Raw genomic sequence first — 17,816 nt, 5'->3', positions numbered from 1 at the left:
TGTAAACACTACTGGTAATAGACCAGAAAAGCTTTATATGGGATAGCTTGTTGTCTGTCCATTAGCACAAGTTTGTTTTTGCTACTTGTTATAAACTTCTTCTGCTATTGTCATGAAACTTGACACACACATTCATCCAGTAGTCTTGTTCCTTCAAAATCAAATGGTGACACTAAGATGTCCAATATGGCTGCCACAGTGGCCAACTTGAAAATGTTATTGTTATTCCTCTTGAAGGGACGGTCATATCAACATGGTGTTTTCATGAAAGACTTATAATGTCTAGTTGGTTCCAAGCAAAAATGGTACCAATCTGATGTGCCACAGCAGTCATCTTGAAAATACTTGTTTTCATTACTTCTCCTACATGGAAAGTCATATTGACTCAGGGATTTAACCAGAAGACTTCTTATAAAGTCTAGTTGGTTATATTGAAAATGGTACTGAGATGGTATCCAATGTGCCATGACAGTGACCATCTTTAAATTATTATTACAGTAAAACCTGTTATGAGAGACCGCCCCTTCTGCCAACCAAAAGCGGTCTCTCAAGACAGGTGGTCTCTCATAAGAGGTGTGTGAAAATGGACTGGTTTTCAGGGTCAATAGTTAGCATTGTTGAAAAATAAATAATACCCATACTCACTGTACATGTATCATATCCTTTAGTCATAATTTTTGTTAAATATTGCTTGCATTCCTCTCAAAATATCTTTATATAATAAAGATATACATCTATCAAACAATGAGAATAAAATTTATATGTCAATATCACTTTAATATGTACAAAAAATGAACAGTTCGATATGATGTATATATCTTATTCTATACACTTATTCACTTGTTTTTTAAGAAATCCATTATACTTCTTTGTTGACATGTTTTACTCAGCTGTTTGGTCTGAACATGTATCTCAATTATTGCCTTTTCCTGAATCAACTTTCCACTTACTGGTATGCTTTTACTCCTTGCAACACAAAACCACTCCCATACTCGCTCGTTCAGATCTCCGTAAACTGTCCATTGTGCCATGGCATATTTCCTCTGTGCTTGTGCACCTTTCTGCCATTCGTTTCTAATGGACTCCTTGTCTTTGATTACATTTTGAACTTGCGTTTTACCGTCGCTTAAGCTGACTGCTATTTTGCGAGCGGTCTCCCCTTTTTCATTTCTTTCAATGACATTAATCCTTTCTTCCAGTGTTAAAATTTTTCTTTTTTTCAGCGGAGGTTCTGCCATTGTTATTAGTGTTGACATTATAAAGACTATCGGTTTTGATCAGGTTTTGGGGAAATGTGGAATAAATATATATCATGTACCAATGAATGAAACCAAAAGACATAATTAACTCATCAAGAAACAATACATATATTCTGAGACGAAGTTTAAATCAACAGCGTTATAGCTCGATAAACAAAGGTTGCGACCATCTGCACCCAGGTAAACAGATGGTGGCTTGGTGAAACACTGACAAAAGAAATAAAAAATAATTTTTAAAAAGTCCGGATATGATTCTCACTTACTAGTATTAAAGACAATGAGCTCATTCACCCTCCAGGCATTATGGATTAACTGGAAAGATAAACAATGTACTCAAACCTACACTGAAGCCCTTTCAAACGATTTCTCACTGGGACATAAGGACTACCGGGGTTTTGTGAGTTTTCATAAAGATAAAGAAAAAATACAAACCTCTAAATTGACTGCGTATATCCATCATTACTCCCTTTGATGTTACTCTTACTGGCTATTCACATGACTTCAGCACTACAATGGCGGTTAGTGACATGTACTTTAGTCTGGTTTACTGCAGTTTACAAATGGCACCGTACGCTGGAGTTGTAAATTTCACAAAACTGGTACTGTAGCAAGACAAATTCTTTTTAAATACTTTATTAGAGCAATCATTACTATTTATGCAGTCTTTGTTACAAAGGATTAAATGATGGTTAGAGGTGTTTATCTCTATATATGGTTGTTCAACTATAGTGTTATTTAATGTGCACTTTGTTTGCATACTACATTTATCCTGAGCTCTAATGTTTACAAAGATTAAGTTAAGGTCAGTGGTGTCAATCTGTTTTGTTTTTTTTGGCAATGCGGTCGTTCATAGCAGTGTCAAAATGCATATTTTGCCAAGAAATCACGGTCGCTGGTCACGTTCAGCAGGTGGTTGTTCATAACAGAGTGTTTATATAGTAAAATCGATCCGTGCATTACGATTGTGGTCGGAAATGACAGGTGGTCGCTCATAGCAGAGGTCGTTCATGACAGGTTTTACTGTATTGCTATTCCTCCTCAGTGGATGGCCATATAAATGTAGGTTTTTACTGAAAGACCTATTATGTCTAGTTGGTCTTAAATGAAAATGGCGCTGCTTAAACATTGAATATGGTTGCTACAACAACCATCTTCCAAATCATTTTATAATCCTTTTATTGCATTTCCTCCTGAACAGTAAGTGATATTGACACCTGGCATCACTAGAAAACTTCTTATGATGTCTTTATTAGTCGTAAATGAAAATAGTGCGCTTACACATCTAATATTGCCAACACTATGGCCATCTTGGAAATTTTGTTATCAGTACTCCTTCAGAATGGATAGTCATATCAAATTATGACATCAGGTTGGTCCTAAATGAAAATGCTGCTGCTCATACAGCCAGTATGGTCACCACAGTGACCATGCTGAAAATCTTGTTATCACTTCTGTCTTGAGTGAATGGTCACATCAGCTAGGGTTTTTTACTGAAAGAAATCTTATGATTTTTAGTTGGTCCTAAATGGAAATGGTGCCAGCCTGGTCTCCAAAGTATCACCACAATGACTATCATGGAAATCTTGTTATAACTATTTCTCCTAGAAGGCTGGTCATGTCAAAATTTTCTTTCACTAAAAAAATTGTGTCAGGTTGGTTGTTGTTGTTGTAGGGTTTAACACCATTTTTCAGCACAAGGTAGGCTATGCATGGCGGCTAGTATTAATGTTGGAGGAAGAACCCGGAAAAACTCCGGAAAAAACCACCGACCCATGAGAAGCTACTGGCAGGCTTTCTCACATAACCACATTAGCCGAATCCGAGACTCGAACCAACGCAGACAGAGGTGAGATGGCAGTGATCCGTAACGGTGAGTGCTTTAGACCACTCGGCCGCTCGGGGCCCCATGTCAGGTTGGTCCTAAATGGAAATGGTTTCTATCTGACATCCAGTAGGCACACCACAGCAGCCATCTTGTTATTGCTACTCCTGTTAAAAGAAATCTCATTTTGGCATGGGGGTTTATCACCAAAAGAGTTCTTACGGTGTCCAGCTTGGAAATCTTCTTATTGATACTCCTTAAAAATGGAAAGTCATATATCAATAAAGGGTTTTCATTTAAAGATTTTTTTAATGTCTTCTTGGTCTGAAATTAAAATGGCTTAAATCTGACATCAGTATGGCCATCATCATAATAGTCTTGAAAATCTTATATCTACTCCCTTTAAATGGAAATTTAATTTGATATGTGGTTTTCACCAGAAGAGTTTTTGTCTCCAGTTGGGCTTGAATGAAAATATGCAAACTGACTCTTAATATGGCCACCATCCCTCAACTTCTCCCAAACGTATGGCCATATCAGCATGGAGTATTACCAGAAGACATCTTGTGATACCTAGTTGCCCCAAGATGAAAGCAAATTATACATCCAATATGACTACCGTGAATACATCCAATATGACTACCGTGAATACATCCAATATGACTACCGTGAATACATCCAATATGACTACCATGAATACATCCAATATGACTACCGTGAATACATCCAATATGACTACCGTGAATACATCCAATATGACTACCATGAATACATCCAATATGACTACCGTGAATACATCCAATATGACTACCATGAATACATCCAATATGACTACCGTGAATACATCCAATATGACTACCGTGATGGCCATCTGAAAAATCTTGATGTCACTACTCCTTCTGAAGGGATGGTCAGATTGACAGAGGGGTTTTCACCAAAACACTTGTAATGATGTTTGCTTGTTCCTAAATGAAAATGGGTCCAATCTGACAAGAATTATGTACACCACAGCAGCTAGTTTTTAGATTTTCTTATTACTGAAGAATAAACAATTTTAAGGATGAAATATTCTTATCCTATTATCCTAAATTCCTGGACTTCTTTTCTTCAGCCATAGACCATCAGTCACTCATAGGGACTCGATTATGTATTCTTTTTACATCAAAGAAAGGAATTATAAATTTGCATTTTTGAAGCATACAACCTAATATTGTATCAATATGTATGAAATGTTCAGAGAAACAACATGCAGGTGATCAGTGTTTGTGAACAAATGTCACAGAAGTAATGATAAATCTGGTAGTATGAGGTAGTGTTCAAAACGATTTTGTTAAATGTTCTAAACTTTGAGCACAGCAGAAGATATAAAAATGACATAAATCATGGCAATAGTTTGCTTCCTGGTCTGTTCTAGAGACAAGTGTTAAGAAACTCTCCAGTTTAAAATGAAGTAATTTTGTAGTCAATACATCCTCCATAGGATGGACATGCTCAGTCAGCATGTGTCTCATTTTAATGCAGATTTAAAATTGAGTCAGTTAAAGCATGAATTCAAACATGAAATGACACAGTGCAAACAGATACTTTGCAAATAGATGGTTACAACTTCTTTGAAACACCAGTGGGATGACTTTGAATTTTTGACATTACATACTCATTAAATGAACTTAGCTATGAACATAGATTAAGATGCAGTTAGTTATTGATTGTTCCAGTTCTCAGTACATGTGTACAGTTTTTAAACTTAATAATACTTTATTTTTTTAAAATGTGAAAATTACTGATCGTAAGTATGTTGTAACTGAATTTAAAATAAGAATTTAAAATAAGAATTTAAGTATAGAATCTATGCTAAAATTATTTTTTGACAATAGGGACTGGTTTGGGTGTACCCTGCTGTAACATGCTTTTATATAACACAAGTTCAGATGCTGTATGATTTTTGGTGTGGCTCCCAAAATTTAAAATTAATTTCACCAGAAGTAGCGCAGAGTTTTGTGGCAGAATAAATGTGTTTTATTTAATAATTTGGCAAGAATTGTTGTATTATTAAAGACAGAAGTATCTTATGATTGCATCTTTCTATGTGTGAATAAAGATGTTAAACGTTTCTGTTGGTGTCAGAGTCAATCATTGCATTTTGATCTTGGTTCATGAAATAAGTAATAATCTTGTTATTATTCTTCCTGATGTTTTTCTTTAATGCATTCTTTTGTAAAATCATTGCTCAAACAATAGTTGACAGATGTTTGCTTAATCACCTGGCATAAACAACCAGGTGTCGAATAATGCAGTGGTTTAAAAAAGATTCTCAAAGACTATTAATCAGTTTATGTACTTCCTAATCAATCTTGCAGCTAAAGGTCATTTTGATTATACAGGAATGATTTGTAATGCAGAAAAATAGCTACTTACAAATGCACATGTCTTGGTTGTGTTAGACAATCATCACATCTTCAATTGACCAGTGAATAATATTCTGTTCCATATGAAAATTACCCTATTGTTCATTAACAATTATTCTTGCAGTAGTTTATATTCAAAAAAATACGGGGGCCCCGAGTGGCCGAGTGGTCTAAAGCACTCTCCGTTACGGATCAGTGCCATCTCACCTCTGTCTGCGTGGGTTCAAGTCTGGGATTTGACCAATGTGGGTATGTGAGAAAGCTTGCCAATAGCTTCTTGTAGGACGGTGGTTCTTCCCAGGGTTTTCCCGGGTTCTTCCTCCACCATTAATACTGGCCGCCATACATAGCCTATCATGTGCTGATAAATGGCGTTAAACCCCACAACAACTACAACAACATCAAAAAGATATATATCCAAGATTAAATTAGTGAAAATTGATCAGATTTTTCAAAAAACAATAAAATATTCTGATTCAAAGCAAAGAAAATTTGAGTGGTATATAATTTATACAGATTCTGTTTAATGACCTTGGGGCAAAACACAAGCATACATACTGAGTCATACATATGCTTAAATTTTCTATTTCACCCCCTGACAGGCCATTGTGCTATTGTGGGGTTTCACTTTTTTGAAAGTTTTAAGAGTTCAATCTTGGACTTTGATTGAATTAAAATCTTACAAATAAATATTATTGAAATGCTGTCACCTGTAATCAGTTTGACAGGTAAAGTTGTCTCCAGTACATTATAAATGATTTATGTTGAGGTAGACAAATCAAGCATGCCTTCATAAGTTCAATATTTGTGTACAGTGTATAGTAAATGATATATGAAGTTAGATATAAAGTTCTCCTTGTTGTTGGATTGAGCAAAATCTATAAGAAGCTAATATAGCAGAAACATTTGCCAACTATTGAAGGTTTATTTAATAAGACAAAGAGAAACTGCAAAACTGTGCAGCTTGGGCATGTTAAAAATAAATTCCAGCTTTTGTTTAGTGAGTTGTTGTTATGGTCTTTTTCAGGTTCTAAATTGTCTGAAAATTGTACTCTCTGATTAGTTTCATTTTTAAAACCGATTGTAATACAACATTACAGGTAAAATTAAAGCAATTGCTGAATTAATTGGTTCCTTGCATTATCCCAGATACGGGGCATTTTTTGTATCTCACAAATCTGATGTATGAACAGTCATGACACTGTCATGTTAATAAAGTTATTTTAACAACCTAGTATATAGATTGCTAACCGATATAGATCATTTTCCAATATAGATTATTATCCCACGGTTTTAATAACTAAATCATTTTCTTTTGTCATAAAAGACTTTTGCATGGTATCCTTATCAAGGAGTCAGTCTTGTCAGTTCTAGGAGAGCAAAAATGGGCACATTTATAGTAAATGCAACAGTTGCTGTTCAACAAAGTTGGTTGGTTAGTTGGTTGTAACAGCACTATCAACAACTTGTTGACTATATCCACCAAGGAAATGGAAGCTAAATGACTTTCCCTCAAGGTCACATTGAGGCAGCTGCATAGCTGCCAACCCTCATGATTTTGGTGTGAATTTCATGACTTTTTCAGCAATTAAATCTTTAATAAAATAACTGACTTCCCATTGGCGCTAGTTGTGGTATCGGCAGTTGCTGAAACGGTCCGGTACTGCTAGTTGTGATATTAGTGGAACTATAGCTGATTGGTACAGTTGGCCCAGTAGCAGGCATTTTAGCGTATTTTACTCTATATGTATAAGAGTTGTTATACAAATGCTTTTGAGAGAAACTGGAGCCTAACCGGAATTTTGCAAACACTGATTTGAATTACTATTTGGCAATGCATCTTGAAAATGTCATCACCAACAAGGAAATAGATATGTATTGCACAAAGAGTGAAGTTTAGTTTGGAATATACCAAAAATTGTCCATGCATTCTGCCATCAAACATCGAAGTACATCATGCTTTTTGCACATAGTGTGCCACAAATTTTAGCATTGGGCATGGTGGCAGGGATGATATGAGGAAGCACATTGGTAGTAAAAAGTACATAGATGTTGGGAAAATTAAGAAATCGCATGAGATTTCAGCTCTCGATGGTAGACCTATTAGCCACCAATGCTGAAGCATTGTTTGTGAGTTTTCTTGTTGAACACAATCTACCTTATCTACCTTTATCAGCTGGAGACCATGCTAAACATTTGTTCTGACAAATATTCCTGGACTCAAAGATTGCTTCATGAATTCATGTAAAAATTCAATAATTTATATCCTTATTTTCACTAATTGTGAGCCTGGAGGGTTGGCAGCTATGCAGCTGACCAGGGCTTGGCTGGGTAGGTTTAGAACCTGTGACTCTTGGATTACAAGTCTTATGGTGTTTAATTAAGGAGCAGGTGTGCACAGTCAATACATACTTTCACAGAAATTTTTATGCCCACTGATGTTTACCATGTAAGTATAAAATCATGTGCTTTCTACTGGTTGCCTAATATTTTGCTGTCTTACTTAATTACAAAAAATCTGTCTTGTAATAAGGCTTTTGGTTTTGAAATGAATGACATATGGTTTTAAAAATCTTCTTCGTTTCAGGTTAAGAGTGTTGATAAACAAAGCCCCTGTGATGTTGTTTATGAAGGGATCTTCAGAGCAGCCAAAATGTGGCTTCAGTAAACAGATGGTCCAAATACTGGCAGAGACAGAGTAAGGGTGTGATGAGATGGATGGTCAGAGAGAGAGAGAGAGGTGCATGCATATGTACATGTAGACATGTAGATAAATAAGCAGTGAAACCAAGAACTATTGAGCATTCCTTATATATATATATATATATATATATATATATATATATATATATATATATATATATATATATATATATATATCAAAACCCAAAACCCTTGGGACCAATTAAAAATTTTGGTTTTGAGGCATATATTTTGTATTTCCTTAGTAGATATTATGGAGAAAAAAAGTAACATTAAGGGCCAAATAAATATTAAAGTTTAAATGGAATTTTGGTTTGCTTGGTTTACAATATAACAAGATTTGTAGTGTCACTGTAGACAGTATATTTCCCTGACACTCTTTTTGCTGGTTGTTGATTGATCTAAAATAGACCCCCTCCCCCCAACACACACATACACACATTTTTTTTAGCACAATTAAACATGTGCTGACATTTTTTATACTGAATTAAATGCGTGCTGACATTTTTTAAACTGATCTTCATCTTACTCTCATCTGGTTGATAGAAAGGTATTAGCTGCAAATGTCACCACATGATGACAGTTTTCTTGGATTATTTAGTTTCTCATTACAAAGCTATTAACTTCTGATGCATTTAGTTAGTTTGATATCATTCACGTGTAATGCAGTGGACTAAAAGTGATGTACAGAACCTATAAGGAATCCTTTGTACCACATTTGCATTTCATTTGCACATCATTTCTGTAACATTTGCATTCCATGTACATTCTCTTCAATTTCTTTTTGCATTTCTTGTGACTTGTTTTTCATCTGTGGTCTCAGAAATGCATTTACAGAAAGCTCTTATTGCTTGTGTCCTTTGTTTTGTGTTGTTTTCACTCATTTGGAATGAAATATAAATGCAGTTACTGAAGTTGGATTAGCCATTTTTGAGGGAGTTTACAGGAAAGAACTTGAGTTTTCAGAGGTTTGCATTATTAAAACTGTGCTTTAAGGATTATCAACTGCATGCATAAAATACAAAAGACAACATTGAAATTATGATAAAATATAATTGCATCTGCATGCATATGATGAGTTCATATGTCGAGGACCACTTTAGTCATCCAGTGTTTGAGGGGGATTGTTAGGTCTGTGGGTACATAGGTGGCTAAAGAGGCCAGTGTGTGCCCTGAATGTTCTATGGCAGTGTGGAAAGGGGATGTCTGCAGTGACAGTGTGGACAAGGGACGGCAGCAATGGCAGTGTGGACAGGGGATGGCAGCAACACAGATCATTGGGTCACTGGCTCAGGCTTTCCTGACCAGTCACCATTATTTATTTGTGGCTGTCCTATTGGCCTCACAAGCTGCAGTGTCTTTTCCAATGGAGGTGCACCACATGCCCTGTCCTGAGCTGTGCCCCATGTGTTTAGTGCCAATGCCAAAAACTGCATGCATAAAATGCAAAGGACAGCATTGAATTTAGGATTAAATATGATTGCAACTGCATGCATAAAATGCCAAAGACAGCGTTTTTAATTTTTGATCATAAATAATTGCAACTGCATGCATAAATTGCAGAAAACAGCATTGAATTAGGATAAAATATAGTTGCAACTGCAGTAAGTGGAAATATTTAGTTCTAGAGTATTTGCCAACAAATTTTGCAGATTATTTCAGTTTGTTCAATTAAAGATCGCTTTAATATAAGCATCAGTGATATATCATCAGTGTTATCTGTTTTTTATGCCTGCCTTAGAAAGAACAATGTCATGACTTTTAAGGGTTGAAAATTTTATTTGTTGTCATGAAGACTTGGATCAAACTTGGAATATATGCTTTGTCATCAGGATCTTGGACAGGATTGATAATGAGATATCCTTTCATATTAATAAGTATACATGAGATTGATCATGTGACAAATGAACCTTTAGGTGTTATGCTTGAGTCATACTGAATAGTTCAAGTTCACTTCTCATATATACTCACCATCCCAGTAAGATGGTCTTAATATTATCAGAAATAACTTTATATAATATTTTCATAACAATGTTTCTTTAGCTTATTAAAGGGGCCCTGAGTGGCCGAGTGGTCTAAAGTGCTCTCCGTTACGGATCAGTACCATCTCACCTCTGTCTACATGGGTTCGAGTCTCAAATTTAGCTAATGTGGGTATTTGAGAAAGTTTGTCAGTAGCTTTTCGTGGGTCAGTGGTTCTTTCTGGTGTTTTTCCGGGTTCTTCCTCCACCATTAATACTGGCCGCCATGTATAGCATATCGTGTGCTAAAAAATGGCATTAAACCCAACAACAACAACAACAACAACAACAATTAGCTCATAAAATATTTTGTATTAATTTTTTATGGGATACGATGATTTCATCAAACTGTGGTATACAGGTATGGGTTTCTTTTTAGGGTCATACTGTTACTAGTCTTCAGAAGTGTAACCTGTGAACTTAAGATTTTAAGGGAGAACTTTTGTTTTAAAGCATTAAATAGCTGTAATATATATAGCAGGATCTACCTATGAATGGCACCATTAAGTCATAGCTTTCTGCTTATGCAGGCAAGACAGGAAATACTTTCATATCAGGCTACACATATTAAACATATAAAATATAAATTCCAGAGTTTCATTTGAAAACTTGCATTAGAAGATTTTTGAGTTTCAAAAACCCACCAGAACATTGTTGATGGTGACACTATAGCTGTCACTGTCAGAAAAGTGATACCCATTTCTATTGAACATATGACCTGATGATGATGTTAATATTAGGGAATTAATTTATGCAGCTCCAACTCCCTGGAACATAATAGTAGTATCTATGGGAAGCAACTCATACTAAATATCATTACAGTTATTTACCTGTTTCTGCTAGGTGGTTAGCTACATACCAGATGTTCATCACTTCAAGCTTTCTTTGAGTACTGTTTGCCAGGAGTTTGCACTAAGAGTTAATATGGAAATGCTATAAAATTCAGAATTGCATTTGTGGGTGTATACTCCACATGAAAGTGCCTTACCTGGGTCCCAAGTATGTTTTACTGGAACACCCCTTAGGACTTTCCACCTTTCTGGATTTGGTCTCTGTCCGTGCTCTTTTTCGTTTCATTGTATGCATACTGTAAATAATGTTTATTTGTGGCAGCTTGAACTTCACTTTAATTTTTTGTTTTACCTCCTGCTGTGTCTTAATCTGCTAAATGTTGTCTTTAAAATGGGCATTTTTCATTGTGTTATTGTAGGTACATAGTTATTGTAGGATAGGTCCACAGTATAAGTGCATGAAATGTAAGAAGTTCAGCATGCCTGAGATGAGACTGTCTTGAATGCATGAAGAATTCTTCCACTAACCATTCTAACACCTGTTCTGGCTGGAGGAGATTGGGTCTGTGGTCATTCAGAAAGAGACTGATAAAAGATCTGTTTTCTGAGACAGAAATTTTGAACTTTCGTTCCAGTACTAAGAGTCTGTTGCTAGTTTAGTGTATGATATCACTATAGTGAGTTGAAAAGAATTAATCAAACAACTGCATTACAAATGATCATCATGGGGGGATTTCTTATCTTGCCTGCCTTCATGCCTTCTTGCCATTTGACTGCAACTTTGGATATGCTGGGAGAACTTATTTTCCTGTGGCAGCATAGCACCTTTGCTATCATGTAGTGTTGAGAGACTTGGTGCAGGATGCTTTCGATTGCCCTTTCTGGATTTTTCCCACAACCACACACTCCATATATGTCTTTTTGCTGTCCCAATTTCAGAACCTGGAAATTAGGAAATAGTCACGAGAAAAAATAATTTGTCAGTGATAAAGCCCCTTTAATTTTGCAAATATGTATCAAAGTTGGGAAGAAATCAGGAATTTTCAGTAACCACTTCATCACAAAAGAAATAAATAATTCCGTTGTAATTGTACTGATATGAGTTGAATTTATTGGATTGGTAGACTGTGTACTTCATTGTGAGCTTCATATTGGCATCTTGTGTGGAATGTATGAGGATCAGTCTAGCTTTGCAGTGTACAAATATCCTGTCTGCATCATGTGATCTCAGTGAGTGTAAAAGAAAACTAATAAAACTACCTTCCTACTTCCTCATTTGATATATAAAGTTAATGAAAATGTATTAAATGTTACCTTATTACTGTTATTTGGTAGTTTTTGCTTATAACACACTGTTGAATATTATCATTAGTAGTAACCTTCTCCACCCCTAACTTGCCTTTGCAGTGAATTTTACTATCTAAATATATAGACCAAAAGGGTATTTTCCATGCAGAAATCAAGCTCTGGGTGCCGTTAATAATGTTTCCATTAAATATATGGTCCATTTTATGATTATATTAAAAGTAGATGTTGGAGAACCATCCAAAGCCAAGTTTATTTTGTATAAGTTCGGTCTTTTGTTTTAGACAAATTTATACAATTTTGTATTAATGATTTTTTTCTCCAAATTTTGAATAACCCTGTTCTAAAGAAAAACTCATTGTACCAACATACGTAGGTAAACAGGATGAATTAAACTTATTTTTTTCTCTAACTGTAAATAAAAGTTACATGCCAGTTTGTATGACTGTCAGTATGTATACTTGTTTCTAGTGATGCGTCCTTTGGTTTAGCATGTGGTGATATGTCTAATTCAGATATTATGGGAGAGTCTTAAAAGAGAACAGCTTTTGATTTCTGACACCTTTACGTGACAGAATGTTTTAATTTCATTCAGTAAGGGTCATAAATGAACCTTCAGAATATCAATTTCTGTCAGGATAAACCTAAAAAAGATCTGGAAATTTATGTTTCAAAAAGCATGAGAACCCTGCTGAGCAGTCGATCCAGTCAGCTGACCAGCTGTTCTTTACCATGTGTGATACAAGGTTTACAATGAACTAGGCTGTAGATAGGCTGTAGATAGCTGGCTGTTCCATCTTCTATTGGCTATTATGGGGATCATGCTGGTCAGTTTGTTTGCATAGCCATAGGCTACACTGCTTTGTTGTTCATTGCCATTTTGCTTTCCCATCTCTGCTGTTATTTGGAGGCTGTAGCAGGTTGCACAAGAATTACTTCTCCAGCTGATGGTCTTCCACATTTTGACACGATCAGTCTCTGTCCCAAGGTTTATTGTTTACATATTATTTGGAATAGGATGTACTTGGGTTTTATTTCTGTGTACAGCATTACCTTGGGGTGGTTTATCTATATCATGCATTATTTCAATGTAGTGAGTTTGGTTCACTCCATGCTGCACGAGCAAAGTGCTTATGATGGGAAAACTGATATACCTTGAGTGCACAGGCCATGCATTGCAACATAGCCTGTATACATATAGGCTCATTGTATAGTCAAACATTACATTATGGAAAGTCATGTCAGTGAGTGGTCCACTTTTCGATGTGATATCTCCAGTTGTAAAGCTGTGAAAAGGGGTGAAGGGCTAAAAGGAGTAAAGGAGTGACAGAATAATAGAGCTATGCTGTATCTTCATGTTTGCACCATACTTAATGTGCCATTTTAGCCGTGGTGCTAGTTTGGGTTAGTATGTATCCAGCGTGCTGCTGTCAGTGGTGACATTGGCCCGGGCTAAGATAATGGGTATCCTGTGGTAGGGACAAAGGCTTTGGAAACGGGTCTACAGGGAACAAGAGGTTCAACCATACAATCAGCAGCAACTTGAGGCAAGAATGCCTTTCTCATAAATATATTGGAAATAGAACAGTGCTAAATATGGCTGGCCTGTGGTAGTTTGAAAAACATCCATTAGACCTAGTTGAAACCTATCAGCTTCATAATTGGTGTTGATATACTGATTCATATCAGTGGATTCACTTGGACAAATTACAATGATATGGAAAACACATATGCTTTTCCATGTTCTTTGGTTAAAGCTTAACATTATATGTTGCTCAATATCAAAATTATACCCAAGTTGTGCAGCTGCATTGTTAGAAGACTGGTCTTATACTTCATTTGAAGATTTCTACCATCATGTCCTCTGATGGGTTACAAAGGTAGAGGTTACATTTCCACCTACTCTTATCTATTCTCCAAATGTTAATGTGATCCAGTAATGTGTTCCATGGGAAAAGGTAGCTTTTTATCAGAAATTATGTTTCTTTAAGAATACTTAATCACTCATAAATAAGACTTGAGATACCTGCCTGCATATATGAGCATCCTTGGTGATTTATCGTTGAAGTTCAAATGATGAACATCTCTTATACAGATAGCCACTTAGCGAGATAGGGGAGGTAATCATAATGGCATTTTGGAAGAGGTAGCAGAAGGTAATTCCATAATCTGGTAGGTTTTCTCAAATAAACTTAATTTATCACAAAAGTTTGTTTTCTTGTCGTTCAAAGGCAAGACAGTCCCACTCTAAGTTCATTGTTCAAAACTTGTCAGCCACATTCATGTTTCTTTTATTTACATAATGATGGAATCACTCCCTTTTTTTACCTTCATCATCATTAGGAGAAGGACTACTTTATGAACGAGTCATTTTTCCGAGTCCTTGTTTCACTCCTATTCTCAATAGTAAAAGTTCATTGCCATCTCACCTCGTGATAAATTTTGATGGAAAAGCTGTTGTTATAAGGTTGATTTTCCTAAACTGTTTTTATGGTGCAGTGTATCGTCAAGTTGATCATTTTATGTTTGTATTTAAGAAATGCAGAATTCTTAAATCAAGTTTTTGTTTTAATTCCAGTGTTGAATATCAAACATTTGACATCTTAACAGATGAAGAAGTAAGGCAGGGTTTGAAAACATTTTCCAATTGGCCAACCTACCCGCAACTGTATGTCAAAGGAGAGCTAATTGGAGGGCTTGATATTGTCAAGGTATGACACTTGAACTTTTGCATTGATGATAACACATACAGTGTGACCCCGTTATAACACGGTAGTTGGGAGCCATAGAACCTGACCATGTTATAGACCAAACCATGTTATAAGCAACCAGGTCAGTTAGCAGAAGAAAATGATGCATGTACCACAAAAAATTTGCATGGGTGGTGTAGGCAATAAATGCGGGTGGTAAAATATGTGCTTCATTTGCACAGTTACCGTCTTAAATTTATGCATATTAAATGGGAAATACACCTGTAGCGAAAAAGAGAAGGCATATATAATATTCTACTTTATTTAGAGAACCACGGATTGGTACATATAGGTGTATACTGTTTATATATACATGTCTAATATATAGCATGAATAGAGTTTCAACACTGTGTATCCTAAGGTATTATGATTGGTAAGTATCCTAAGGTATTATGATTGGTAAGTATGCTAAGGTATTATGATTGGTAAGTATCCATAGGTATTATGATTGGTAAGTATCCTAAGGTATTATGACTTGGTAAGTATCCTAAGGTATTATGACTTGGTAAGTATCCTAATGTATTATGATTAGTAAGTATCCTAAGGTATTATGATTGGTAAGTATCCCAAGGTATTATGATTGGTAAGTATCCTAAGGTATTATGACTTGGTAAGTATCCTAAGGTATTATGATTGGTAAGTATCCATAGGTATTATGATTGGTAAGTATCCTAAGGTATTATGACTTGGTAAGTATCCTAAGGTATTATGACTTGGTAAGTATCCTAATGTATTATGATTGGTAAGTATCCTAAGGTATTATGATTGGTAAGTATCCTAATGTATTATGATTGTTAAGTATCCTAAGGTATTATGATTGGTAAGTGTCCTTAAAGATACATATTTCTCATTCAAATACGTTCCCTGATCACATTAACGTTAGGGATATAAGCCTGCTACCTCTCGAATCCAACCCTACTAAAAGACGAAAATTCGTCTTTTCTGTCTATCTCATATAGACCAAAGGGCAATAACTCTTGCCCCTTACCTCCCCTTGCCACCGCCAGGTGTCACTTGTTTTTAAGCTTCGCTTGTACTGATAACACGTACATTATACCTCCAAACAATCCAAGCCATCATAGCGTTAAATTGGACCATCCAAAGTTAAATTTGGATTTATTGCGTTGGACAATCATTCTTCTACAGGTTGTATACATTATTTTAACAATTTTTTTAAAATTGAATGACTTTGTCACCCTTACGGATTTTGTCCACTGAAGACCATGTTACACATGCTATCGCTGAACTCGTGTTGTCAATTAAGAGTTAACGTGATACTGACTAATTTCACTTACTCCGTTAGTAACGGTTGTGGTATTAGCGAATTAATAACATGCTGAATTGCTAATTTGTGCTTTGTTTTCTTTCCTTGTGTCGTTTCAGTAGAAATGTCAACCAAATGCATGAAATGCAAAAAGTTCAAAGCAAAAGAAGACAACCATGACTCTTGTATTGTATGTACCAAGTGTACATCATCTATACCATGCAGCGTGTGTAATACTTGGACAGAGCAAATGTGGGCTGATGTAGTCCAGAAGGCAGCAAAAGGGAGGGACAGACGGAATAAGTCGAAGAAAGATAGCATTGATGTCCTCAGTATACATCCGAAGACAGCCTCCATTGCGAGTCTTGTGGGGGACGTTGGGGTCCCCGCTTTACCTAAAGTTCGTCGTTTGCAACCGTTAGCCACAGTAACATCAGCGGCAATGGAGGAAAATAATGTTGACAGGGTACAACAGTCCACCTTTGAACAGATGCTTCGTTTGGTCCAGGAAACGATGACGCAGCTATTGACATCAGGCCAGATATTACCCTTATTTCCCTAACTCGCTTCCACAGTTTTTTCTGATGCTTTGGGGGAATGTTCCCCCAATTTTAGGCTGCCCAGTGGGCGTAAGTCCCCCCGCATGTCCAAGCATGGCCTTCGGGCCTGTAAGTCAGGACGCATGGAGTTTTTACCGGATCCATCGGATCCATTTCGTTATACAACCTCTGTGTCACCGGCCGTCCAGCTGTCCCAGCATGGGGACCCTATTGCTAAAACGGTCCGACCAAATATGATTTACGGGGATCTTAGTGATAAATCCGTCTGTCAAGCTGTACCGCCGGCAACATACCAATACTATGGCGTAGATTTTAGTGAGAAATCTGTCTGTCCAGCCAGGCCATTGGAGCAGCCAGTACCGGTGATAGCAGGACCGTCGCCAACATTCAGGCCGCCCACAAGCCAGACAAACCAGCCGGCAGGGCTGGCCATCCATGTGTTCACAGCTTATTCACAAGGGAGAGTTAGTGACAGTGTCAAGGATGACGGAATTGCATCATCTATGCCACCTGGTATGCTCTATCCAGAAATGCAAGCTATTCAAGAACACGACTCGGCACACAGTAAGGGTGACGAAACTCTTGCAAATCAGCCGTACACAGATCCAACCATGCAACGGACTGAGTTTGGCTTCAAGGCGGCAGTGGAAGAAATTTATAGGGTGTTGGCAACTTCAGAATGCCCTCCACCTCCTACCGCCACTCAAGACTACAAAGTTAAGGCGTCTGTAGATCTTGACGGGGAGGAAGAGATGCCGTCCTTCCAGCTCCTTCCCCAGTCGGCAAAAATTAAGGAGATCAATGATCGTCTATCAGGATGAATAGGTGATCCGGGGAATGCTAAGGCGTTCTTTTCAGAAAGCCAAGTACCAGCGACGTTCTCGTGTTGCTGGTACAAAACTCATTCAGACACCTTCAGTACGGATCTTCCGGTCC

The 17,816-nt window shown here is 36.6% G+C and overlaps 1 protein-coding gene across 1 annotated transcript in view; it reads left to right on the top strand.

The window, feature by feature from the left end:
* Positions 1 to 17,816, top strand: part of LOC149772462 (glutaredoxin-3-like) — a 64,971-nt gene that overhangs the window by 34,754 nt on the left and 12,401 nt on the right. Inside the window, exons 8-9 of the mRNA XM_089947781.1 lie at positions 8,074 to 8,184; positions 14,885 to 15,017. Coding sequence (XP_089803907.1) covers positions 8,074 to 8,184; positions 14,885 to 15,017 — 244 coding nt within the window. The remainder of the gene's footprint in view (positions 1 to 8,073; positions 8,185 to 14,884; positions 15,018 to 17,816) is intronic.

This window comes from Sinohyriopsis cumingii, unplaced genomic scaffold (assembly GCF_028554795.1).
Source record: "Sinohyriopsis cumingii isolate HCF-2022 unplaced genomic scaffold, ASM2855479v2 utg001460l, whole genome shotgun sequence".
NCBI classification, from domain to species: domain Eukaryota; kingdom Metazoa; phylum Mollusca; class Bivalvia; order Unionida; family Unionidae; genus Sinohyriopsis; species Sinohyriopsis cumingii.
This window is presented reverse-complemented; position numbering and strand designations above follow the sequence as displayed.